Genomic DNA, 27,222 nt, shown 5'->3' with positions numbered 1-27,222 from the left:
AGGTTGATGACACCTTTTGACTTTCCTGTTTTCTCTCAGCTGTGGTGCACCTTCCATGAAAAGTCTCTAGTGAGGGGAGCGTGTGAGAAGACCCTTAGTGACCTCAAACTGGACTACCTGGACCTCTACCTGATACACTGGCCCATGGGTTTTAAGGTACAGTATGTTCAGCTGTTTATCCTGTCCTCGTCTGAGGAAAATAATCTGTGTTTACCTTTAGAAATTCTTGTCATTCTCCCTTTTCACACATCGCATTTTAGGACTTGGCCTTTTCAGTCTTAACAATTTATTTAGCTTTAATCCAACCATGAGTTCCTGACGAAGGCCTATTCATAGTCTGGATTTTCGGTGGTGAGGTGACCACCGCTCCGGTGGTGAGCTGACCACCGGAGCTGTAATAACGTTGAGCGGTGGTGAGTAAAAACAGAGAGAAGGGCTGGAGCGGTGGCGGTGGTTTGCTCTTCACCGCGGCTCGTGACGTCATGTTGTAGTTCGGTGGTCACCCCACCACCGAAAAGCCAGACTATGTATGAGCCTTTACCCCTCCCATGCCTAGTATATTACTGTACGTGTATCCAAGACTGTTCCTTCTCTTTTGTTCTTCAGGCTGGCAGTGAACTCTTCCCTCTCGACAGTGAAGGAGAAACCATTAGTGACAATACCTCCTTCGTAGACACATGGGAGGTGAGTGGGAAAGAATGACATAAGGCATCTTTGACATTAGAGAGGAACCACTTACACCCTATACCTTTTGTCTCTACACCAAATCTCTTTGCTGAAAATGGTGATCTACGTCAGGGGTTTTCAACTGAGTATGAACCAGGGACCACCACCCTGACTGAGAATCAACCTGGGGACCACCACCCTGACTGATAATTAACCTGGGGACCATTGTTGTGTTGGGAGGGGGGATATGGTCGTGGTGTAGGGGAAAGAAATTAACCTTCCATATTAAACTCATGTTGCTGTTCATTCTAACTTATTCTATGAGTAAGCAGACACTTGCGATTGATTATGGGATGGGCACAGTTCCTTGTAATGGTGACTCAACCAGGCAATCCGGTATGGTTTCCCTTGAGATTCTAACTCACTTTTCTGTGGAAGTTCTTGACATCCGACTTCCCAGTAACTGACAACATCGATGCGTCATAATTTGTCACCAGATCATTTACTGCATTGTTTCTCAACTTTCTCTAACCCTAACCCAATACAATAAATTCAAATACGAATGTTCACTTTCCTACATTACTAAATGCATGGTCAGGGACCACATGCAACACCATCACCTTCACGGACCACCTGTTGAAAACCCATGATCTACGTGATCACAACCTTGTGGACTAATACGTAGAATACGTAGGGGATAGAGTGAGAATTCTTGTTGATAACACAGCCAAATTGCAACTCGTCATTGGAATGCATTCAAGGTCAACATTTAATATACCACTGTTATAAAAGCAATAATACACCCACATGACGGCATAATGGCTTTGGCACATAACCCGTCTTTATTTATCCTGGGTGAAAAAAATAATAAAGGCTGTTTTTTCAGGGATAATATGAGTGCTGACCAGTCCGTCTGCTCTGTGTGGTGAACTGCAGAAGGCACCCGGCAAACATGTCAAATACCGTACGGATGACAATTGGCTACCATAAACGGAATCTCCATATGGTGTAGTTGAATCAATGTCTGAGGATACGCTGGAGTTTTATCTGGTGCAAATTAACCAAAACGCAGAGCAGAAAACAGTACATACTAGCTATCAACAGTTCACACAGTAATTGGTCTATTTGCCAGAGTTACAGGCGTTGAAGGTAGTGGTGGGCAGACTGATTCTTTTCACAGTAGCGGTTCCCTTGAGTTGAGCTAATTCACTGTAGCCTGTCTGAATGTCTTATCTTGTTCAAACATCAGGTTAAATTGGTGCTTACTCTTCCTTTTGTTAATTGGCATTTGGCATTTGGCCACTAGATGGCATTCTATTTCTACTGTTGCCCCAAATACTGTGTCTCATGCTTTTTATTTCTAGTGTTGCCCCAAATACTGTATCTCATGCTTTTTAAACCTTTTTTTTTCTTTTTCATTTTACAAATATGTTCATATGAATCAAATGTAATGAAACGATTGAATATATTCTGTATACTCATTTTATATATGCATGACATGGCTGTGTCTAGTCAATGCAAAACTTTAAAAAAATATATAAATAATTATAGTTTGCCAATTCAGTATCACGTGAGGATATGATGTCGAGGCTTGAGGTTTGATGTTTTTTTTTCAGGGCATGGAGGAGCTGGTGGATGCTGGTTTGGTCAAGGCTATTGGTGTCTCCAACTTCAACAAGGAGCAGATTGAGGCCGTCCTCAATAAGCCAGGCCTCAAGTACAAGCCTGCCAACAACCAGGTACTGTACACCATGTTTGAGTGGGGAATTTGGTTTGCTTAAAACACAGGCTCACATTAAATAAAGGGTTCAGAAGATGTAGCCTGCAGTAGATTAATCAGGGTCATGGGTTAAAGGTGCGTCTATTACAGCTGCAGCGAGTTTGCAACAGGTGAGCTAGATGACAACGAGATTATTCAGAAATCGAATCCAAAGCGAAGTAGGCACAAAAAATCTACAGGTGCTGAACAAAAAACAAGCCCAAATTGATTAAATCAATTAATTACCAGCTGCATTATTATTATCTGTGGGTCTGCTGCTGACGTTATGCCACTTTTTAGCTGCGCTCCTCTGTTATGCTCAAATTAGTGACCCTAAAGAATTCTGAGGCAACATGGCTGGAGACGAGGCAGCCAATCAGACCTGCTCGACTAGCCATATATATACTCTAAGGTGGGAGTCCACTGTCCGCGAGTAGTCACTGAGACTCAAATGTGTTACTGTCTGTTAACCATTAAATCAGAGAGTCTGCTGCCACGTTTTATCGGCGCTCCGCTGTTTTTTTTGCCCCCTCAATGTCGTAACTGTTCTATTAGTTGGCTCTGGGAATGCAATCATAGCTAATGGCTGGGAAGCTTAGGCACGTCACTGCGTGGCAGGCGAAATAGCCCATGCGAACCTGTCTAATCGTAATACTTAGACACAAAACAACTATTGTCGAAGAACAATGTTGATGTAACTAAGAGATTTGCTGAGTGAGCTATATTTTATATACAGAGATTTATAGGAATAAGCAAAATAGTGAGCCGACATTTCCTCCTTCCGTGAGACTGTTTCTCTTCTCCTCATCTCCTGCGGACTAGAGGGAGATGAGATCACACTGTGGAGTGGGCGTGTAAGAGAATCAACATAAACAATTGATTGCTACAAAGGTACATTTCAAACCTAGCATCTGTCAAAACAACATCCAACATAGCGTTCTTGCATTTATTTTATAAATTTCCAAAATCCAACAAGAAAATGGCCACACTCTTTTACCAATAAGTGCAGATTCACACAATGGTATTTAGACCCCCTTCCGCCCGCTTCCAGTTTAATCGAAAATGACCGGGCTGGCAGATCGATGGCTGTTGGTTTGGAGCTAGTCAGAGCAGTGCCTCCCTCAGGGCTATACATCAATTAGCTGCTGCCATTGACCTTATACCCCGTTTCCAGATCCAGTCCACCCTTCACCATAAATGTCTTCTATGTCTGGCTACAGCTTTCTTATTGCATTACAACATCCTCCTCAAGCCCTTTCAGTAGGAGGCTGCCTGTGCTTTGTGTCTCTGAGTCTGTGCTACACAGAGTTAGGGATAGTTGTAGAAAATAATAGATAATTTATTTTAGTTTTACATACATACAGTACATATATACTGTAGCGACATTATTGTTATTTTTTCCTTGGTAAGTTTGGTTACAAGGGAGACATCAAATAATTTAGTCAAGCTGAAATGGTTTGGTAACCCCTGGATTGCACTAGAATGCCATTTGTACTGCATAATACAACACATGAGAAGTTAAACCCAAAATAACTTAGGTGACCTTAGGTGAACGAATCCTGCTGCACATCATCCGAAAGTGCGCTTCGTACTGATGTTCTAAAAACCGCATTCTACTCAAAAAACGGGTTTCGCTTCGCTTCCAATCGCACTTGATTTCGATTCGGTGCAGGTGGGAATGCAATCTGTAGCAAATAATGGAAATTAAGCAAACTATGTGGCGGATAAGGAGCTGCACAGTTGGAGGCGGAGAAGGGATACTCATTTTACACAGTACAAAGATGTCCCGTTAGGTTACCATGTGACGTGGTCAAATAAGGAGACCGAAGCGCTCATCGAAATATGAGGACGAGCACATTGATCTATTGCTTAAGGAAACGCATAAAAACACTGCAGTGTACAGAATATTCTATCTGTCTGTCGTGCGTAAACATGGAGGGCTGTCACTGTGTGTGGGGATCCGAGTGGAGACTTTCTTCATATTGTTCTTCACATTTTGGATCATTTTGCGCTCCCGTCTCTGCAGTGCCTCGTTCATGTAGCCTGCCTAATAAGCCAGACTCAAATCACACTGTCGTGTGGTATTTGAGTCTGGAGATGCTGTGTATGGATCTTGTTTCACTGTACCAAAGCCCGATTAGCCACACCAGTTCTCTGGTGTAGGAAATGGGTGTACAATTGAGCCTCTCCAGACCGTAATCCACCGGCAGGCAATTTCTTTTTTGCCATCGGCTGATTCGGTCTGGCTTATTAGCCAGGCTATCCTTCATGTGCCCAAAAGAACAGTGGCTAGCGCGCACACACACACACACACACACACACACAGTCCCCGACGACACACTGCATCCGTTACCCTCACTTTACGTCAAAAGTCCTAACTATTACTCGAAGTACACAGCCAGTGTGAAGGCAAACCGCAGCAAATTATAAAAATATGCAAGAATCGCAACTTCTCCACCCATTCGCATCGAGTACCGAAGTATTAGGTGAGAATGTGACCTTAATGTATGTGTCTTTTGTGTGTCCCCAGATTGAGTGCCACCCATACATGAATCAGGAAAAGTTGATCAACTACTGCCACTCGCAGGGCATCTCCGTGACAGCCTACAGCCCCCTGGGATCCCCCGACAGACCCTGGTGAGACTTAACGTTCTATTTTCACACATGTATACTCTCAAAGGATGTCGCGGTCAAATCTTATGAAAAGGTATGAATGCAGTCAGTTAATTGATGTTTCAATTACAGGGCCAAACCGGATGACCCTTCACTCCTGGAGGATCCCAACATTAAGGCCATTGCAGAAAAGCACAAGAAGACGTCCGCCCAGGTATTGCTGACCCTTTGTGACGTCAGACACAATGTGATGTTAGACACTGGCCTCGCTTGGTGCAACAATGTAGATTAGTTGACTAAGGTCGCCTTTATTTAATAAACAGTTAATGGGGCTCAAATAAGGCACTCATTGTACCATGCCTACATAATATAATGGCATGGATGTTTATTTTGTTTGCAAGATCATTCTTCACAGTTCACACCAAAAAAAAAAGCAAGGTAGATCATGAAACTTGAATTAGGCTCCTTACTTATGCTGCTTGATCACGTACGTACAGGGCTCGACAGTGCGACTAGGTACTCGTATTTGCGACTAAAAATATCACTGTGCGAGTTGTAAAATTCTATTTGTAGCACAGGTGCGACTACAGGATTTGACCATTCAATCGTGATAAAGACAAGTCTCTGTCTACAGCAAGTGCACATTCTATAGTCGTGGTTCTATACCTAAATTTATATTTCTGAACGGCGGTGTCGTTCGCCAAAAAGAGAAGAGCTACAAGCTAACAACGTTCATTTGAAGATCTGTCCCCTTTGCTCCCACCGCCCCTCCCCTCCCTGTGTTGCTGCTCCGTGCTCTTCCCTGTCAGCGGCAGACAGAAAAGAAGTCAGAGCGAACTCAACGGGATAGCATTAGCATGATAGCACAGATTCAGAAGGAATTGCTTGCAAAGTTTGTTTGTAATGTTCAAAGTTCAAACGTATCTTACTTTTAACCAAACGCGGGTGAAACAGCGTGCAGCCGTGCACGCACGCGCGCGCACACACATGGAGTGGACGGATTGATGTTTATCAAAAACAACCCTTGTTTAGCGTTTGCTTACAAAAGCGTGTGCCCAGCGTAAATGATAATGCGAATGACCGAACTGGCTGGATTACCGTATGAATATCAGTCAGTCAAATCCAAGGAGAATGTTACAATACTAATTCACTGAATCTAGTATGTCACACTAACATGATAGAACAGCAGGATAAAAACGGATAGCCTGTCTATCCATCCATGAGCAACATATTATCTATCTAGCTCTGGTCCATAGCTCTAATGTGTTGCACGTATTAGAGGTATGGAATGGAACAGAGCTACTATCGATCTATCTACAAAGTATTAGCCTAAAACAAATTGATTATATATATTATATGAAAACAAACATAACAATGATATGATGAATATCACTATTTTGTGATAATTGCTGAAAAGATAGTGATATAATATTTTGACATATTATTTCCACCCCTACCTCATATCACTTCATTAAAGAAAAATCACACCCATGTTAAGTGAGGGGCGCTCTTGTCATCATACATCAGATATCATCTCATACTGGCCAATCAGAATGCCTGTTGCCTGTGATTGATTAGCTGATTTGCTCGTTTACATATGACATACATTTTCCCTTCAATGTCAATGGCGTTTAATTTATGTCATATTTAGCAGAATTTTGACGAAATTTCTCTGTTGATCGTCAATGGCTCATTTTGAGATGTGTGGGGACAACGGCTGTATATAGGAGGGGCTAGCGCCCCTTAAAAATACATCATTTTTCATCGTGCTCCTAAAATAATTTGTGTGCTACTAGATTTTTCAACTTAGGCGCACACGTGCTACTTGGAAAAATGCTAAGCGTCGAGCCCTGCGTACGTATATTGGCATTATTCTTTACGCCATGCTATGCATTCTTATATGCATTTTTTTCCTGCTGGGTAAACGTGGGTCTATTAATAGGCTATGAGCTTTTTTCGTTAGCACATCATGTTTAATAATGTATACAAATTATATAGCGCTTTTCAAGGTACCCAAAGTCGCTTTACAGAACAGAAATAAATACAATTGTATTAAAAGGTTAAAAACTAGAAATCAAAAAAGTGGACAAACAAGAACAGTGTGTGTGTGTGTGTGTGTGTGTGTGTGTGTGTGTGTGTGTGTGTGTGTGTGTGTGTGTGTGTGTGTGTGTGTGTGTGTGTGTGTGTGTGTGTGTGTGTGTGTGTGGGGGGGGGTTATGTAGGGAAAGCCAGTCTGAAAAAGTGGGTTTTGAATGTGCTTTTTACAACATTTCGAAGGTGGGGGCAGCTCTGATGTGTGTTGGGAGTGAGTTCCACAGAGAAGGGGCGGCCACTGCGAAGGCCCTGTCTCCCCAAGTTCGTTTGTTGGACTTGTGGGGTTCCAGTTGGTTGGCAGTGCTTGACCTGAGGGAGCGGGAGTTAATCAAACTGCAACTAGTTTTCCTAGCATATGGGACATGTTCTGTGTTTGCATGCATCAGTGTGAGTTAGAACACACGGTTGTGTGCTGCATGCAAGATTGCATTGATTTGGCATCGGCCAGGCGAAACTTTTTAGTTGTGAGATTTATTCTTGCTTCAGTCCATGCTGACTGCATGAACCCACATGGCTGTTGTGAGATACACAGGGGGACTCACTTCCTACATGTGGTTGACTCTCCCTAACTCCCTACTTCTCTCTCCCTGTTTCAGGTCCTGATCCGCTTCCAGATTCAGAGGAACGTGATCGTGATTCCCAAGTCCATCACACCACAGCGCATACAGGAGAACTTCCAGGTATCTGGGCTAAGTCTAGGCTCATTCAAATAGTTTTCCAGTGAGAGAATGTTGTATAGGTGAGTGGTTCAGACTTCTGACTAGAGCCTGAGCGATGTATCTGTTTGGCTGATATTTCGGCCCATACTTGGCTTTGTTGGTGACATCAGTATCTAACCTGGCATGGCCAGACTAATGCGTAGCATTTAAGCCTGTCCCCTAGCCCTGTTTTTAGGAATCGAGCTTCGGCAGGAATTTTCGAGCGTACGTCCATCGTTTTTAATACATTTTTAATAAAAAACCAAAACGTTTGAGCACCGATAGAACGTGCTTTTAACCAAGCTGCTATCGGTGAGGGGGAAAAAAAGACTTTAGAAGTCTCGTCTTGAAAATAGCTGATCTGCAAGCGCACGGCGCGTCTACTCGTAGATGCGACACGTTGTGAGCTTGCAGATCGGATATTTTCAGCATGATGCACGCATGACAACCAGCGCTTCCCTACGCAAAAATAAACAGTTTATGAAGAACTGTTTATTATAATATATATCCCATGCCTACAGTTAAGCCTCAAGCACGTTTATCTAGCTACTAAGTGTATGGGACGGTCTGCTTGCATGTAGGCGATCTGCGTGAAAGAGCACTGTAGTTGTGTGCTGCTTTTGCAGCCTTAGTCACGCATCAGAGAAAGTGCATGTCCGAGAGATTACATATTATAGAACCTTGCAGGGCAGGCTGGACATTCTTACATATTTTCGCTGTAATTTCTTTTTTTTATAACAAAAACGGAAATAAGTGCAACCCATTCATTGAGGTTCGAGTGCCAACTTAACAAGCAATTGTCCGAAACTTTGATCGTTTGTAGACGGCCTTAGTAGATATTAGCCTGGAACTTCGTTGTGGAAGATTTATTTCCAATGGGCGGTTACAAACAGATTCCAACGTCACAGCAAAGCGTATATCTATTCTACGTCCGAGCATAGACATGGTAACGCCCCGCCTGCCTCTGATGAGACTGCCCGTCTTGCCCCAATGGTCTCACCAGACTGTCCTCAGAGACCAGAGATTACTCTGTAGTGGGAAATAATAGTACAAGAGAATGACAGCTTGGCACGCGCGACAGTAACTTGTAACTTTTATTTTTGTAGAAGAGGCAAACTAATTGTTTATGCCGTTTGCTTTGATTGAATGATTGATCACGTACGTTGTATGATTTGATTTGGGTGTGTTCTAAATTAAAGTGTTAGTGTTGATTATCGTGTATTAATCTAATTATAGTAAACTAAACTGTTATACTGAATAAAGATCAAGGGAAAAGAGACCTTTTTTACAATGTTTCAAGTTTACACTACACATATCAAATAAACGGCATAAACAATATTAGTTTTACCAATATTAAAAGTTACTGTCGCGCGTGCCAAGCTGTCATTCTCTTGTATTATATCGTACGTATTTATTTCCCACCACGGAGTAACCTCGCAGCAGACTATCCAGCATATAGCTATCCACCTCGGAGGAAAGTCTGGTAAAGGCCGGCAGTGTCGGTAGGCCAATCGGAGGCAGGCGGGGCGTTACCAATACCATGTCTATGCTCGGAAGTAGAATAGATATATACGCGACAGCAAATAAGTCACTTTGAATATAGTGGGCTCTGATTGGTCACCCACAACTCTGGGTGAACTCTCCCCAGGGATTTATTTCCCCTGTCATCACAGTATCTGCACTTACAGGTGTGCCTCGATTTTATTATTTTATTTTAAATGTTTTACCTTTTCATTTTAAAGCCAGACAATCTACAAGCTCTGTCTGATCGCAGCTTGTAGATCAGCTTTTTTATATATATATTTATTTTTTACACATTGATAACAAGATTTAGCCCTTTTTTTTAATCATCATTCTGACTTTTCACCTTGTGCCGCTAAAATCCTATGTATGTATGATCACCACAGGTGTTTGATTTTGAGCTGTCTGAGGAGGAAATGAAGACCGTATTAGGATTCAACAGGAACTGGAGAGTGTGTCCAATGCAATGGTGAGTTCAGTATTATAATTCAGGTTTTAATTAGCATTAGTGGAGTCAAAAGCACAGAACAGATTGCAGTGTTTAGGGCTGCAACTAACGATTATTTTCATAATTGGCCGATTAATTAGTTTATGGCGATGGGGTGCAACAAAGCGTGAAATTTGATATATGTAGATAAAGGTTTTCTGCCCCACAGTGGTGATATGGCTTGTCAAGATATGACAATTTCTATTTCTTCTTTGTTTCTTCACCATACAGGAGCACGAAACACAAGGACTTTCCTTTCAACGCTGAATTCTGAGATGGAAAGAGTTTTTCCACAGCTTCACAGTTGATGCTCTATTTTTGCCAGCATTGCTTCGTTATAAAACACACATGTATTCAGCAGGATGCACATAAAGTGCACTAAGACCCACACGCCGACTGCACTTGCAATACGAACTTTATTCATAGGTTCGTATTGCAAGTGCAGATGGTGTCTTTGTGCATGGCATACATCACATAATATAAAACGTAGTTATCATGAATCATGTATAAACTAAGAACGTAACTGTGGAGTATCTATGTAAACTATACATACTATATATTATACATGTGTACTATAAAGTACTATGACTACATAAAATGCAATTCTAGTGCTGTCTACGTAACTTTATGTGCATCCTTCTGAATACATTGAGCCCTGCCTCAGAGCATACAGGTGTGCATAATACTTTGTTGCCTATAAAACACACACACACACCCCAGTTACTGTTACACACGCACGCATGCATGCATACATACATACTGTCATACATACTGACATACATACGGTCTAGTCTAACTTGGACTCAGGGGGGTGGTCTGCCTTGCATAGTCCCCAGTGAATAGGCATGTTGCCCTTCACTGTTAACCTTACTTTGGAATTATTTTTAAATATATGAAGGTATTGTAGGCTGGGATTTTACAAAAAAGCCCCCCTTTTAAATACATACATACATCCATCTCAGAAGTTGAAGCAGTTTTTAAGGACCCACTTTTTGGCCAGTGCAATAGAGCATGCTTTTGCCTTTTTTAAACCCTACCCATTTTAACCAAATAGCATACATACTGTACATGCATACATACACACACACACACACACACACACACACACACACACGTGCACACACCCCAGTTACTGTTGCCAGTGCCACACACACACACACACACACGCCCTTCAGTTACTACTTTATATTTTTGGAATATAACGCTCTGTCCTAGCCCATAATGAAATTAGAAATCCCCAGAAAATAATAGCACAAGCTGCATTTCTCACCTAATTATAGTAAACATGATATGCGCTATTTAGCCGTTACATCATCGTTTCTGAAAAGCTCCGTTTCGCATGACTACACAGATCCACTGATCCGGATATTTTACAAACACAAAAATGAACTGACATGCTTTCCAAATTAATCTTGGAGTGGCCGTTGTGAAATGTAGCCTAATAAGCAGTGGGTTGTATGGGAAACCATTGGCAATATATAATTTACCTTTTGTACAATTAAAAAAAATTCTTCAACTGAACTTATACACGAACACATATTATTTTGTATAGGATTTCACAAAGAGTAATGACAAAGTTTACGGTCAACTGGGAAAACAAACACAATGGGTTCTCTCAGCCCAACTAACAAGTAAAGTTGCATTTAGGTCAAAACAAGACTTTGTGATATTGCACAATACTATATGCATTTATCAATGCACTGTTTGAACAGACACTCCTTATGTCAGGTTACAAATATTTGTGGTGTTTGTTTAGTTCATAATATTTGAACACTATATGCCTTAGGATGACGAAGCACTTATCCGTGTTTATTCTGATTTATGTCTGGCCTCACCAAAGTCATGCATTGTATAGTAGTCTTGTTGAGGAACAGTTGCATTGGAGGTTCAGTTGCATTTCATGTCAGAATAAAGTTTTCTTTGCTTAAAAATATTTGAGTTTTCTTTGTGAAGGCACCTAACCATTTTTCTCCCAACGTAGAGTTGGGGCGGCACTTGTCGGTAGGGCTGGGATGAGGCTCTGCGTCATTCCGATGGGGGCTCCTCACTGGCAGGTGAGTCGGTAGGATTCAACATAAGCGATATCACACAAATGTGTGTGGAGAGGAATTATGGACGATTAAATTGGGGTTAAAATGGCTGAGGAAAATAAATACATAATGACTAGTTGGGCATGATCTGGCATTAGAAATATTTAATAGTCATTGAAAGTAATGGACCACCAAACTAAATTTGGGGAATAATGTCGGACAAGGTTCTTGTATATTGTGCAGGAAAGCGAGAGAGCCCCCTAGTGAAGCTAGATGTTGAATGTCAACAAATCCGTTTTTTTATTTTGTTAGTTACGAAACAATAATGCAAGCAAATTAGTCGCGCACTTGCTTGAGAAACATTATTTAATGAGTAAAAGTTTGTGACAGCTTTAAAGGGTCAAGCCCGTGTTATTACATTCAATTGTCTACTTTATTCTTTCATTCTTTATTTGGATTTGGATCCCCATTAGCGTCCACTGTCGTGGTAGCTAGTCTTCCTGGGGGCCACATAAAACATCACAATATAAAACAAACTAGATATTCATACAAACGACTGACTCTAAACATCAATATCAGCCACATAGTTAAAAAAGGGGGGGTTTTAAACACTATCAACATGAATCGTGGCATTTAAGAATACACTGCATATACACATACTGTATGTGTACATTGTACACAACCCATTTTGAAGGTTGTGCTAGGAACTGGTACAGTCCATTAATCACTTCTAACCCTATAAATGTACTTGACCCGGGTCTCCTATGGCTATATACTTGGTTCGCTCTTCCCCTCGCCCCCTCTACACCAAATCTCTTCACCAAAAGTATCTGATCTACAACTCACCATGCGTCTCAATGCAAGCTTATAGATCTGCCCTTTTTTTTTTAAACTCTTGCCCCAGAATAGGAACGCTAGGTTTCATGACTATTTTCCCGCAAACGGACAGAACTTCAGTCTTCGGTCCTAAATGCAGTCAAGCTCAAGCCCCTGATTAATTAGTATTCTGCATTCAGTGGAAAATCTTTGTGGTTTGAGCCCCTGTAGAGAACAGAAGAGGAACTTAGATTAGAGGTCTCTACTGCAACACACCTTCACATGTAAAGTAGTGTATAGGCATATATGGAGACCGATCCGATAGATATGCAGATATGTATTGCATAACCGGGCGGGGCATGGATTCCCAATTTGCATCGTTCCCTAGTAGATTGGTGCCCAATGGGATACATCCACATCCATAAGGCATTTTGTAAATTATACATTGTCACCAATAAACAATATTACATAATATTATTTATTGTACAGTACATGAGTATGTCCACTCACCAGTTCATGGGGAAACCTCTCCAGTTCCTGTTAAAACTCTGAATGGTCTCCATGTCTTCTTCACTCAACTTGAAGTCAAACACCTGAGCGAGAGACAGACAGACAGACAGACAGACAGACAGACAGACAGACAGTCACAGAAGGACAACAGAGTCGGCAGATCTGCAATAAGGAGCTAAGGAATCTCTTGCTATTGTACATTAAATCATGCAATGGCTTACTGTACCCCCCCCCCCCCCCCCCTCCCATCCTCCATCAGGGGTTTTTGTTCCACAATGTGATTGCACAGTCAATTACCTGGAAGTTCTCCTTGATTCGATGTGGCGTCACAGATTTGGGAATGGCGATCACGTTCCTCTCGATATGGAACCTGATAAGAACCTAGAGAAACAAAATAATCTAATCTTTTAAAATTGGCTTGAACGCAGACTGCTTGGTGCCTGGACAAACATAACGGGACCATTCATATATGCAAACGGCGTGAAAGGCCAGCTTTGGCTTGTTTGATGAAAACGTCCTTTGATTATGTTTCTGTAAAGATCCTATACTGTATGTGCGCTTAGTTAGGGACGTTATTAAGCTACACAGCCTCATGGTATTGAGCAACTACTGAGAATTTGTTCCTAATCTTGCCCTGCCTGGTTAAATAAAGATTAAATACAGTAAAGTTTAAATTTGCTAGAGTAAAGTAACACATTCTCAGATGGGTAGGTGCCTGGGACCTTGAGATTCCAGCTAGCTATGTAGTTCATATTGAGCATGATACATTTTTAAACCACATCCCGCATCCCTATTTTGGGCATGTCATTATAGGACAACATTATTATTATGTTTTCATTTTTTATCTCAAGGTTTTTCTACACTGCAGGTCTACAAGCTAAGAATGCATCACAATGCAAAGTGTTGTGAGCTTGTAGATTGACTACTTTGACTAGAGCCCACCTATCCGGTTACCATTAGTGTACTGTACGCTTACTGTAATACTAGCTAGAAGAAAATAAATAAGAATTCATTGGTTAAAGGGTGACTTTTGCTAATTTATTACCTGAAACGTTTCGTTCTATTGTAAGGACAGACACTTTAATGTACCTACTGGAGACATCAGAATGCATCTGTAATATGTGAGATCCATCCCTGCACTTCCCCACTGCTCCCAGTAGTTAGGATGAGTTAAGACCTAACCACACCAAAGGGTCACCATGCAACTCCTTGGGTCCAAACGGTTGCAAGGAGTTAATGCTAAAACTGTCTTGACCCTTTGGTGTGGTTTGGGCCATTGATTTCCATACGTTGAATCACTGGTCAATGTGGGTCAATGTGCAACAAGACATATCACACCGCTAAAACCGTCTTTAAAAGCAGAGGACACCAGTAAGACGCGCAAACGCGGGAAGCGAACGCAGCTGAGACCCTGCAGATCATGTCTGTCTGTCTGTGTGTCTGTCCCGCTGTTACTTTATATGTGGACCTGGCCCCTTTTGTGCCCATATATGGAGCTGAGTGATTTGTTTGTGATTGATGCAACACACTCCATATTTGGACGTACACTCCATATTTGGACGTATAGCGGGACAGACAGACAGACACACAGACAGACATGATCTGCTAGGTCTCATAGTAAGTGCTCACTGCGTTCGCAATCACTGCGTTCGCAATAATTTTGTACAAATATACAATTGTGCATTGTCACATAAAGGGCAGCTACACTGCAGAATCTTATGTGAAGTATAACTTAAACAAAAGACAACGATCCCTCTGTGCTCAAATACGGTCTGGAACATTGCCATTAGCACTGGAGACTGGCAGGTTTAATGCCACTCCAGAGGAAGAGATACTGCTTGTTATATGAAAATGAGATCCACTTTCTGTTTTACTGCTCTAAATATGATGCCATAAAGAGATTTTGTTATTTGTAGGGATTTCCTTGAGTTAGAGGACTGAAAAAATTGAGATATGTTTTGGTAAATTAGTTTTTGTTGTGGCTGAATTCATGTCAAGCTTTGGAGAGAAGACTGTATAATTGTACAAACGCACCCAAAACAGCTAAAGGGGTCGAAATTATGACGATTATGTTAAAACTTAGCAACGGTTTGCTCTACTACCTGTGCTGGGGTTTTGTTGTACTTCTCAGCGATGGCCTTGATCTTGGGTTCCTCAAGCAGAGTAGGTTCATCGCGTTGAGCCCTTTTGGAAATGTCATAGATGTACAATACATGACACAGCATAGCTTAGCAGATCAGGCTGTACTATTGTATAATGCATAACAATTTGACCTAACACAACTTTAGCTTTATCCCATTTTGGGCGGGAACCCCTTTTGGTGTTTTAAACATGTTATAATTTAGCTATTGAAAAATGGCAGATCTACAAGCTGATAGCGCGCCACTCGGTATGAGCTTGTAGGTCTGCTCTTTTTGAAAAATCGTGAAAATATTTATTTCAGAGAACTGGAGGATTTAGAATATATAATTTTTTAATTCTGAGGTCAGGCCTGAATGGGTTATTCGCCATCTCTCACCAAGGTCTGTTAGGGGACCCCAGGGGGCTGTAGGCTGTGACTGAGATATCCTGTGAGTGGCAGTAGTTGATCAACTTGTCCTGTGTCAGATACGGGTGGCACTCAATCTAGAGGGACACACACACTCAATTTTATCAACGTCACGTGGCATGATCTTTCATCCTTGACCGAATGAGTCAAAATGACTTCTATTTTGGCCTGTTATAAAGGGTGTTGATGACTTGATGCTCACCTGGTTCGTGGCCGGCTTGTACTTGAGGTCTGGCTTGTTTAGAATGGCTTCAGTCTGTGCCTTGTTGAAGTTGGAGATACCGATGGCTCTGACCAAGCCAGCATCCACCAGCTGCTCCATTGCCTGGACAAATGGAATGCTGGAATTATTATTTTCATCTTCAGTTAAAATGTAGTGGAGTGGTATCTTTCTCATTCCCATCGTGCAGTGATGCTTCCACATGCGTGAAGGCAGTGCACTCATTCACTTGCTCCCTCACTAATACCGTTGCTTCCCCACACTTCCTCCCAAACTCACTCATTCGCTCACTCCTTAGTTGCCTTTATAGTCTTTACTGTTTACCTCCCAGGTGTCCAATAAGTTGCTGCCATCAGGAATGACCTTGCCGTCCTCATCAAAAGGAAATAGGGAGTCTCCTGGCTGCACATGTAGAAATAATAAACACAAACAGGAGGTCAGAGCAAGAGATTAACCCAGGATGTTGAGAAAATAAAATCTAATAAAAACTAAATTGCATTTTTCCCGATTGGCCTAAGATATAATATGCCAGGGACATTAAAATGACTCACAGGACTCACTCCTAGGCCACCACACCACATGCCATCATTTTGAAAACGAGGGCACTGATGAAAGTACAGATTAATATGTTCTAATTGTATGTAGTGTAAGTGGTGAGGTTCTCAAATAAGCCCCTCTAGTGTTTCTCACCTCACCGGCACAACAACTGAACAATCATCTTTCCTTTGGACATAACTAATTGAATATGTATGTGTATTATGTTGTGCCAGTAGCATGGAATAGTTTTTTTCAGTTTTTGTTGTAACTTTGCTTGGATAAGTGCTCGTCGTAGTAGTAGTAGTGGTGGTGGTGATGATGATGTTGCCATTTTGTGTAGCTTTATCTGATCCACAGACATCCACTTCTCAATGTCATAAAAACCCACAGATTTCTGCTAGACCTTGCATCTGTGTTAGCATTTTGATATAAGAGCAGATGTTCTGGGATACCTTGCATCGCCACATGGTGTCACTGTTGAAAAGAAATACCTGACCCTTTTCATTTTTTGATTCCTACTGTCTGTACCTGGAAGCCCATAGGAAAATGGACCAAATAGAGGTCCAGGTAGTCCAGTTGGAGAGCCTTCATAGTCTTCTCACACACACCCCTCACCAGGGAAGGAATGTGGAAGGTGCACCATAACTATAAGAGAAAACATATAAGTTTATAATAGTTTCAAAGTTGCATATGGAGGGAGGACATGTTGCATGCTTTCCTCGCAGTCAAAGCTTGTCACTCCACGGGAGATAATTTGACATCTTGTCTCCTGACTCTTTATAAACAATATGGCTTATGGCTCTATGCAATCAGATCAGCTGCAAAGCAATTCTCCCTTAGTGAAATATAAAAATCATGGAACTTAGAAAGAATAAATATGGTTTAGGTATGTCCTCATAATAAGGTAGTATAAAACGCATGCTTTGTAATTAAAGGCAGTGGAGAAATAAAACTGCCAGGCTAAATGTTTTAGCCTGGATTTAGTCCGAATTAGAGTAAGCCTCAAATTCTCTGGATTGTTGGTATAATCACAGACTCACAGTATGTAATACAGTACTAGTAGTAGTGAAATGAGATCAAACCTGGCAGTGTAACAATAATACAGTGCAATAGTTATTAATAGTCAACTATTATTAATAGTTAACTATTAATGAGGTAGACCTTTATTGTTTCCGTTTCACCCAGCTGATGGTGTCATAGTGAGTTCAATGTTTAATGCAATCAGATAGTTTGTTTGGTTGTAAGGGCTGTCAAGGCCAGAAAGTAACTCTTTTCCACTCGGTAGGTGTTCCCGCATAACTTCCGGGTATGATGATGCCACGTGCATACCCTCTTTCTCAGGGACACTTTGACACAAACCTGGCGGGCCTGGGTGAGAACCCTTCTGGCACCATGACTTTATGTATAACCCATTTTGAAGCTTCACTTTGCATATTTGAATGAACAGAATTTAATGCATGTGGAAACGTTGCTAATTATGATAAGTTACTGTGCCTTTCTATGGCAAAGTATTAGCGGATAGCCCTAACACTATATTGGTATACGATTTTGTCATTGTCATTCAATTCTATATTATCTCGTTTGTTCCACCGAAGGTCACAGTTAACTATGGAATCGTGCATTTCCTGTCATGTCAGTGTGTTGGTCGGGCATGTGACATCACATGACATCATCAGGGATGGAGATCCTTGATGTCATCAATATTGGCCAGCAATTTTAAGCCCTTATATGGAGATTCCTGATGTCACCAATACTGGCCGGCAACTCTACATCTGACCTCCAAACGGAGCTGACCTGTTCTGACATCCATATATGTTGATCCCATCCATCCTACGGGGCGACCGTACCTGTTACCCTTTGTTTTGGTCCCACCCTGTTTGTGTTTAGTCTCGCCAGTCGCTACGAGTTGGAATAAAAAATCACACCCGTGTGAAGTGAGTGGTACAACTCCGTGTGGGGGTCCCCGGAAGTTCAAGACCCACAGGACCATGGCCAGGATGCCGGCCCGGTTCCGGCAAGCCACCCCACATCCGAAACGGTAGAGAAATGACAGAGTTACCATGTGGGGGGTCACTGGGGAGTCCCCGGAACATCCAGACCCCCAGGAACGTGCCCAGGGGGCCGGACCGATTCCGGTGAGTTAATTACCATGTAAATTACGCGGAGCACTTTTACACATCAAGCGGAGCACCAAAGCTCCGCGACACACAGGTTGGGAAACACTGGTCTAGTACACTGTATTGTATTGTCACTGTACTGTACTGGAAGATCAACACAGATCGAAACGTTGTCAGCATTTAAATAAAGAACGTCTTACCTTTACCTGTGGTGTGCGGGCTCCATCCTATCTACATGAAGTTTCTTTTAGCCCAGCACCCAGCCTGTCGATGTGCGTATTCTACGTCTGCGCTACTGTACTGTACTGGCCCACCCGAAATCATCATATATACAGTTAGTGTGTGTGTGTTTGTGCGCGTGTTAGGTTGCACACAGGTGGTGAAAAACAACCATGCTATTTTCGTGCTCATACCCAGCCAGCCAGCAATCCAGCCACACACATAGCTCCATAAGGGAGTGGTTGCACCACTCAAAAATATGGATATACCAAACAAACTATTCCAAGACCTACTTGAAGAAACGTGTCGGATTCATCCGTGCACATCTTTGGTGCACTCCCACATGAACATGTACATACTGCGATTACTGCGTTCTGCACAACTCACCTTACTTACAATGAACAGCTCCTCTCGTTTGACCAGGCCTTGGTCCATCACGGCGTGGATTCCAGCACCCACTTCCCCTTCATTCTCATAGACGTATGCACAATCTATGTGCCTATAGCCAGCAGAGATGGCCTCCGTGACGGCCTTTTGGACATTTCCCGGCACTGCCTGGAATCATCAGAATACAAGATTTCTATCAGCTTGTGCGTAGATCGTACCAGTGTTAATTTAGTCGATTAAAACTGTGTGTGTGTGTGTGTGTGTGTGTGTGTGTGTGTTCAACCAAATGTAAAATAAGCCATTATGACTCAAGGCCCACCAAAATCAGATTTAGTCAAATAAAATCTTATATTATTTAGTCGACTAAAATTAGACTAAAACTACAACTTTTCGGATGACTAAAATGTGACTAAAACTAGGCTAAATGAAATTTTATTCAAAAGGCACAACTAGATCGTACAGGGTAAAACACTGTTTAACTGTGAGGATTTGACTGAGTAGCAGTAGCGTATTTGTCGTCTCTAAGTCTGCGGTTCTTTGATTTGTGTAATCTTGTTTTATTTTGTGAGGCAGTGGTGGCCACTATCAATCATCATATCCAGTGTTTGGCAGTTATCAGTTTGAAATTATATTTTTTGTTCTGAATGTGTGCAAATGTTATTGTAGGAGCCAAAATATACATTTTGTTTGTTGTTTATTCTATTTGTTTATTTTTTTCCCACGCTTGGGTTTTCGATGTGCCACAGCCCTCACCTGATTGATGAGCTCCTGCTGTGTGTCTGCTAATCATTTTACTTATGTCAGCTGTGTGTCTGGGCAGTGGCATTCAGTGAGAGAATGGGGGTGAGCTCTAGGCTCAATATTTTCTGTTGACCGTTTAATCGTTTAATCGTTTATCCTTTGATCGTTTATACCAACAGAGTACGTTTTCATTTATCAACATTTTCAGTACATTTTTGGACCTTGTTTATTTGTCAATAAATCACCTTAACTACAATAAGAACCTTTCTGGATTTGATTGAAAGAAACGCGTCATACAGTTCCTGCCGACAGCTCAGCCTCATAGCACTACTTCTAATTTGAATTGATGGGAAGAAGTAGTCGCTACAACAGTTATAGTAAATTCAGAAGGAAAAAATCAGTTTGATTGATGTACCGCCACTGCACTGACAATCGCTACATCTTGGGGGGGGGGGGGGGGGGGAAGGGAAATTAAATAGGTCCCCTTGTTTCAGAGTGGTAGATGGTGTTGCAGTCAAGGGAGACGTCACTCACTTTAGATGGGTATGTCTTTTTTCCGACACCCTTTTAGCCGACAGGACAATGGTCCGACAGTTTCGGACTATTGTCTGAAATACCGTCTTTTTACTCCAACAGTTCGACACGTCATTAGACAGACAGAAGTTCCGGCAATAGTCCGACAAACCGTAGGTTAGACAGGTAGCCCTTAGGTTAGACACCCCTTAGGGCCGATACATACTCCCATTTCGGCGCTGTAGTGCCGAAATGATTTCGGCTCGTCAGAAATTTTCAGTAGCACCGAAGAGCCGACTTTAGGACGGTACCCGCCCCCCCGAACCTCAAATGACGTCACATTGTAGGCTCTACAGCGCCGAACCGACTTTTATTCGGCTCTAAAATAGGAGTATGAATCGGCCCTTAGGTTAGACGGGACAATAGTCCGACACGGGAGGGGAGGGGAGGAGTGGGGTGCGTGCGTGCGTGCGTGTATGCGTGCGTGCGTACGTGCGTGCGTATACAGCGTGTGTGTGTGTGTGTGTGTGTGTGTGTGTGTGTGTGTGTGTGTGTGCGTGCGTGCGTGCGTATACAGTGTGTGTGTTTGTGTGCGTGCGTGCGTATACAATGTGTGTGTGTGTGTGTGCATACTTTATCGTATTTATTATTATTATTATTATTATTATTATTTATATTTATACTTCATCGTATTTATTATTATTATTATTATTATTTATATTTATACTTCATCATATTTATTATTATTATTATTATTATTATTTATATTTATACTTCATCGTATTTATTATTATTATTATTATTATTTATATTTATACTTCATCATATTTATTATTATTATTATTATTATTATTTATATTTATAATTCATCATATTTATTATTATTATTTATATTATTATTTATATTTATACTTCATCGTATTTATTATTATTATTATTTATATTATTATTATTATTTATATTTATACTTCATCGTATTTATTATTATTATTATTATTATTATTTATATTTATATTTATACTTCATCGTATTTATTATTATTATTATTATTATTATTATTATTTATACTCCTACTGGGTCCTACTGGGTCCTACTGTACTAATGTACCTAAATAATAATAATAATAAATATGATGAAGTATAAATATAAATAATAATAATAATAAATATGATAAAGTATAAATATAAATATAAATAATAATATAAATAATAATAATAATAATAATAAATACAATTAAGTATAAATATAAATAATAATAATAAATACGATGAATTATTATTAATAATAATAATAATATTAATAATACATATGATGAAGTATAAATAATAATAATAATAATAATAATAATAATATTAAATACAATGAAGTATAAATATTAATAATAATAATAATAATAAATATGATGAAGCATGCACGCACGCGCACACACACACACACACACACACACACACACACACTGTATACGCACGCACGCACACACACACACACACACACTGTATACGCATGCACGCACGCACACACACACACACACACACACACTGTATACGCACGCACGTACGCACGCACGCATACACACACGCACGCACCCACACTGTATGCGCACGCACGCACACACGCACACACACTGTATACGCACGCACGCACGCACGCTCGCACGCACCCACTCCTCCCCTCCCCTCCCGTGTCGGACTATTGTCCCGTCTAACCTAAGGGGTGTCTAACCTAAGGGCTACCTGTCTAACCTACGGTTTGTCGGACTATTGCCGGAACTTCTGTCTGTCTAATGTCGTGTCGAACTGTTGGAGTAAAAAGACGGTATTTCAGACAATAGTCCGAAATTGTCGGACCATTGTCCTGCCGGCTAAAAGGGTGTCGGAAAAAAGACCGCCTCCCACTTTAGATTGCATATCAGACAATAAGTTGGAGAGAGTATGCTATGGCTCTCAGATTTTTTCTCAAAAGGTCAATCTAAACAGTATTTCCACATTCAACTGCCGTGGAAATTTGGGAGGGGGGGCACCCGGATCCTCTCTTCTAGGTCACAGATTTACATCTTCGGTATTTACACAATGGAAATAAGTTCACTGACTTTTTGGGGTCATCCTTTTGACTACTGTGTGCAATCTGCATTCTAATGTTTTTTAGTTTTTTCTGGTCAATTAAAACTAAATGCCCATATTACAGCTAGAAAACAAAAGTCCCCTTTGGCTTTTATGAATTTCTACAAGTGCATGGCTGTGTATATGACCACGGCTTAGTGTTAAAGACCATACTTTAAATATGAAGCAGCGTATGTCTGCAGTAACCTATTGACATACAGTATAGTATGTACAATAAACCAACAGGCACCATTGAAACCTGAGGCTCCAAGCTTGAACAGACAAAGTCTGAATGAATACACGTAAAATGACTGAATGTCTTGCCTTGCCTTACCCTCCACGTTCCTAGGCCCACCACAGGCATCTTTGCTCCGGTGTTGAGTGTGACAGACGGTATCATGATGTCGGTTTGATTTGCTGCTGTAGAACTAGGCCTACCAGTATAATCTACCAGCCTCTCATGGACACCTCTGCGAGTCTGTGTGTAAAAGCTGGGATTTAAAGGCGCCTGAACAGCAGAGAGAGAGAGAGAGAGAGAGAGAGGGGGGTGGATTGCAACCCACATTATGTAGTCATTCTATTGGTAAACAGAAGAGTGGGACGGGTCTATGTGCGATTTCAGGCTCCTGCCCTAGAGCCTCCCTGTAGGAACATGACTCAGCACTTTTTAGAAAACTCACATTTTGTACTCAAGTAAAGTACAAATACCTCAAAACTGTACTTAAGTACAGTATAAGTATATGTGGGCTAGAGTTAGGGCCGATTCATACTCCTATTTTAGAGCCGAATAAAAGTCGGTTCGGCTCTGTAGAGCCTACAATTTGACGTCATTTGAGGTTCGGGGGGGCGGGTACCGTCCTAAAGTCGGCTCTTCGGTGCTACTGAAAATTTCTGACGAGCCGAAATCATTTCGGCACTACAGCGCCGAAACAGCGGTAAAATAGGAGTATGAATCGGCCCTTAGTAGGCCTAATAGTCGGACAATGTGAACAACTACACGTCAAATGGTTCCACGTTTCATTTATTTTTTTAATATAATTTTTATCCCACGATTTTGCAACCCATTTTTTCACCCAGTGTCAATTATCGAATGTAATCCTGGGCGCTACACTTCCTCTGCCAACCTGGGGGGGGCAGCGGAGTGACCTCCTGCTTCCTTTTATGCATGAGGAGTCCAAGCTGCTTCTTTTCATCTGGCAGGGGGGAGCTTACCCGGCCAGTTCCTTTCCCCTCCATCAGGCGCCCCGGCTGGCCAGGGGGAGGTAGTTTAGATACCAGGATTACTGCATGTTTTTTGTGAGGGTATACCCTAGGGGACACGTGGAGAACATGCATGTTTTCATTTTTATTCTCCTTTTGAATATATGCTTTGTAGCACTCTGAGATTTGTTTCAAATGTAAAGTGTGTTATAAATAAAATGTATTATCATTATTATTATTATTATTATTATTATTATTAGTAGTAGTATAGTAGTACTAGTATTATTATTATTATTATTATTACATTTATTATTATTATTATTATCAGAAATGGGAAGTAACGAAGTACAAGTACTTCGTTACTGTAAGTACTTTTTTCGAGTATCTGTACTTTACTGACTACTTATTTTTCTGACTACTTTTTACTTTTATCCGTTACATTTTAACACAAGTAATAGTACTTTCTACTGAGTAATTTTCAAAATAGGCTCGTTACTTTTATTTTATTGCATGACACCGATTAAAATAATAATATAGGCGCATTGAACGTACCATCAGAAAAGGAAAGAAAAAAAAGGTCCCTCGCAGCGCACACACAAGTCAGTGAACAGAAGGTAGCCTACCGTAGGCCTACGACGGTGAAGAGTAGACACGTTGAGATTGTGAGACAACAGACTATAAAGACAAAGAGCACCCGCGACTAACAGAAGTGAGCCCCACGCATTAAACGAGAAGCACCACCGCTTTATAAAATAGCTGTCCGAATTTGTCCGTCGATCAGTTGACTTTTCACTGTAGCGCTGCGTAATGATCCACACTCCACAGCTGTTCTCGCTGATTCTCCAATCAATCAATTTGTAATTAAAGAAAGCTTCTGCAGTCTGCACACACGTGTACAACAACAACAACGCCGCCATAGCTGGGTGTACTGCTTGCGTTTAAAGTCGTTTACAACCGTTCCACAACTTTCCACTGTCCAGCTTTCCCCTGCTGCTCTCTGGGATAGAAGCCTTATTTATATTCTGCAGCAAAACGGTGTCGCACGCCTAAAATTGCAGATCCACAAGCTCACAGCTGGGCGTGGATGAGACGCGTTGTGAGCTTGTACATCTGCTATGTATTTAAAACGTTAATAATACATGCAGGCCAGGGTCTTACATTTCTTTCAGGTTGAGTTGCAGTGTTGGCTTGGATGCCATTTGGAGGGTGCTGTGTTAAAATGTTTGAGTTCATCTATTATTGTTGTTAATGTTTTATGTCATTACTGCATACAATGAATTTGTAATAAAAGTTTTATGAAATTCCTTATTTGTACAAATAAAGATTTATATTGTTATATTTGACCTGTTAATGATGATAGTGGGATTACACCAGGTTTACTGTACTGATGTCTCACGTGCTTGATTGTACATCACACATAGCTGCTCCTGCATTTCTGGCTTCAACTTCCACTCATCGCCCAGTTGACTGCCCAGGAGAGGTTGCCAGCTGCCAGTGTCATGGTAGATGGCAAGGTTGATGTTGTCAGCTTGATGCAGGAGAATACAGACTATGTCTATCTGGGTGGGGTCCTCACCACTGCTGACTTGAAGCCCAGCTTGAAAGCATGATTCAGGTAGATCACAACCCGTCTCCTGATCTGACCGGAGGGCATTGTGTTTCAGTCAACCTAAATGGCACAAAACACCCCAATTAAAACGTATATTCTTGGCAGATATGCTAACACAAGAACAAAAGTTATCTACATAGACCTATCTAGATCAATCAACTTACTTCTCCATCTAATGACACAAGTTGATAAGCTTTTTCCCTCCACGATGAGAGCAGCTGTTTCACATTTTGCCAGCCGGGATACTGCCTCCTTACTCACCCAGACCTTGAGCATCATCTGGCAGAGCTGTCGCTTGTTATCCTCATTGCCCAGAAATAACTTACAAGTCCTGGGGGTTCCTGGTTGCTGTACCTTGCACTATGAATGTGTGGCCAGGTGGAGTTGAGCCTCAGGAGCCACCATAGGGACAGTCTACTTCCTCATTGACAATCAAGTGACTATTTAAAGGCCCTGTCATCTAGCCAACATCAGATGTTTGGTGAATGCTGCCGAGGGTCTCGAGACCTGGTTCTGCATGGGGTTTTATCTGTACTAGTGACAGGGTGAGTAACATGTCTCAAGACTGTTTTAATCATGTTTCATTCTGTATCTAAATGTAGCTGTTACCATTCAGGTACTGTATATGTTCATTATGAATCCAAACATATCTGTCATCATTCAGGTTGATGATTCATGTGCCCTAGCTGTGCTGACCTCTTTCATGTGGCAGGAGAGAAGGTGAGGGCACATTTAAAGGTATACAATCAAATAATTTGTTACAATTATTTATTTTGTCTATTTATATTGTGTACTAAATGTATGTTGTTCCCACTCCTTTAGATATAGCCACTGCTGTTTTGTTTTAGTTTGTTTTGGTTTAGTTTTAAGTTTATTTGAGCCATTTCTGTTTTCTGTTTTCTTTGAGCTGGTCCATTTGTTGACTTGTTGTTTCCCCCCCCACATGGTGGCGAGTGTTATATCTGGATGCCGAGGAGAGCCAAATTGGTGAATTAGCTGACTGGCCGTATGGGTTGCTACCAGTAGGATCTCACGTTTAGCCCACGACTAAGGTTTGGTTGACTGCACCTCTTTTCACGGTGTCGTCCTTGTTTTTCCTGCATGCTGTGTGTTGTGCTGTGCTGTGCGTGTGGTTAGTTAATTTATTAGTTCCTTAGTCTGCCATCGGTTATTGTGTTTTTCTAGCTGCTTAGCTCCCCCTTAGCTGTTTTAACTATTTTACCTATTGGCCCCACTGGCTCCAAATGTGACGTCGTTGCCCCTTTTTATCAATAGTGTTGGACCTTTTTATTGACTTTGCTATACCTGGTTTTAAAAGATTGTTCGCTTATATTCTGATGTGATAGTAAATGTTTTGTATTCATCTCCTTAAATGGTTAATAAATGTCCTGTTTGTAGAACACCGTCTCAAGTCCTTAAACAAACTTGCATTTTGTGGGGAACCCAGTTTACTGGTCTTATAGTCCTTAGAGAACTATCTCAAGGTGGCGTAGTCATACAAAAGTAAATCCTTTGGTACACTTGGTTACAATCGTATCAGAACATCCACGCCTCAGCCTCTCCTGCGCCTTGATGGAAGGTAGTAATTGTAGTAGTAGTGGTAGGAGTCAGTGGAGAAGGTGAGATTCTTCTTGGCCACAATGTGGTCTAGCATCTGCAGGCATATTCCACCAAATGTATGAGCTCCGCCCAGTTTGTGAGTTTGTGCTTGAAATGTACTGTAATTCTGCAAACTGTTAATACATATTTCAATCAAAGTCATGTTACATTTCTACTCTGTCTCAGACAAAACTGCATATGGCTAGAATGGAAAAGGCTGTGAACTGCTGAACCACATG

The 27,222-nt window shown here is 41.4% G+C and overlaps 2 protein-coding genes across 2 annotated transcripts; one reads left to right on the top strand and one right to left on the bottom strand.

The window, feature by feature from the left end:
- Nucleotides 1-39: 39 nt before the first annotated feature.
- On the top strand, nucleotides 40-10,269 carry LOC308310801 (aldo-keto reductase family 1 member B1-like). The gene is made up of 8 exons (XM_080757235.1): nucleotides 40-156; nucleotides 607-684; nucleotides 2,283-2,405; nucleotides 4,956-5,062; nucleotides 5,171-5,252; nucleotides 7,729-7,812; nucleotides 9,738-9,820; nucleotides 10,070-10,269. The coding sequence occupies exons 1-8, from the start codon at nucleotides 145-147 to the stop codon at nucleotides 10,110-10,112; spliced, it is 612 nt and encodes a 203-aa protein (XP_080613361.1). The 5' UTR covers nucleotides 40-144; the 3' UTR covers nucleotides 10,113-10,269.
- Nucleotides 10,270-12,866: 2,597 nt separating this feature from the next.
- LOC308310829 (aldo-keto reductase family 1 member B1-like) lies at nucleotides 12,867-22,975 on the bottom strand (the record flags this gene model as incomplete). The annotated part of the gene is made up of 10 exons (XM_080757274.1): nucleotides 12,867-12,909; nucleotides 13,195-13,277; nucleotides 13,492-13,575; nucleotides 15,297-15,378; nucleotides 15,713-15,819; nucleotides 15,945-16,067; nucleotides 16,287-16,364; nucleotides 17,028-17,144; nucleotides 19,223-19,390; nucleotides 22,910-22,975. 10 exons carry the CDS (start codon nucleotides 22,973-22,975, stop codon nucleotides 12,867-12,869), a joined length of 951 nt encoding a protein of 316 aa, XP_080613400.1.
- Between the last annotated feature and the right edge of the window lie 4,247 nt (nucleotides 22,976-27,222).

The sequence above is a fragment of the Protomyctophum bolini genome (genome assembly GCF_963924005.1).
Source record: "Protomyctophum bolini genome assembly, chromosome: 23".
NCBI classification, from domain to species: Eukaryota; Metazoa; Chordata; class Actinopteri; order Myctophiformes; family Myctophidae; genus Protomyctophum; species Protomyctophum bolini.
The sequence above is the reverse complement of the archived record's forward strand: the minus strand, read 5'-3'. Positions and strand labels throughout refer to the sequence as shown.

What these genes read in the sequence shown, in the direction of transcription:
- LOC308310801 (XM_080757235.1), top strand. An exon ending in CCTTCGTAGACACATGGGAG is followed by an intron (nt 685 to 2,282) that starts GTGAGTGGGAAA and finishes TTTTTTTTTCAG; the next exon opens with GGCATGGAGGAGCTGGTGGA. An exon ending in GCATACAGGAGAACTTCCAG is followed by an intron (nt 7,813 to 9,737) that starts GTATCTGGGCTA and finishes TGATCACCACAG; the next exon opens with GTGTTTGATTTTGAGCTGTC.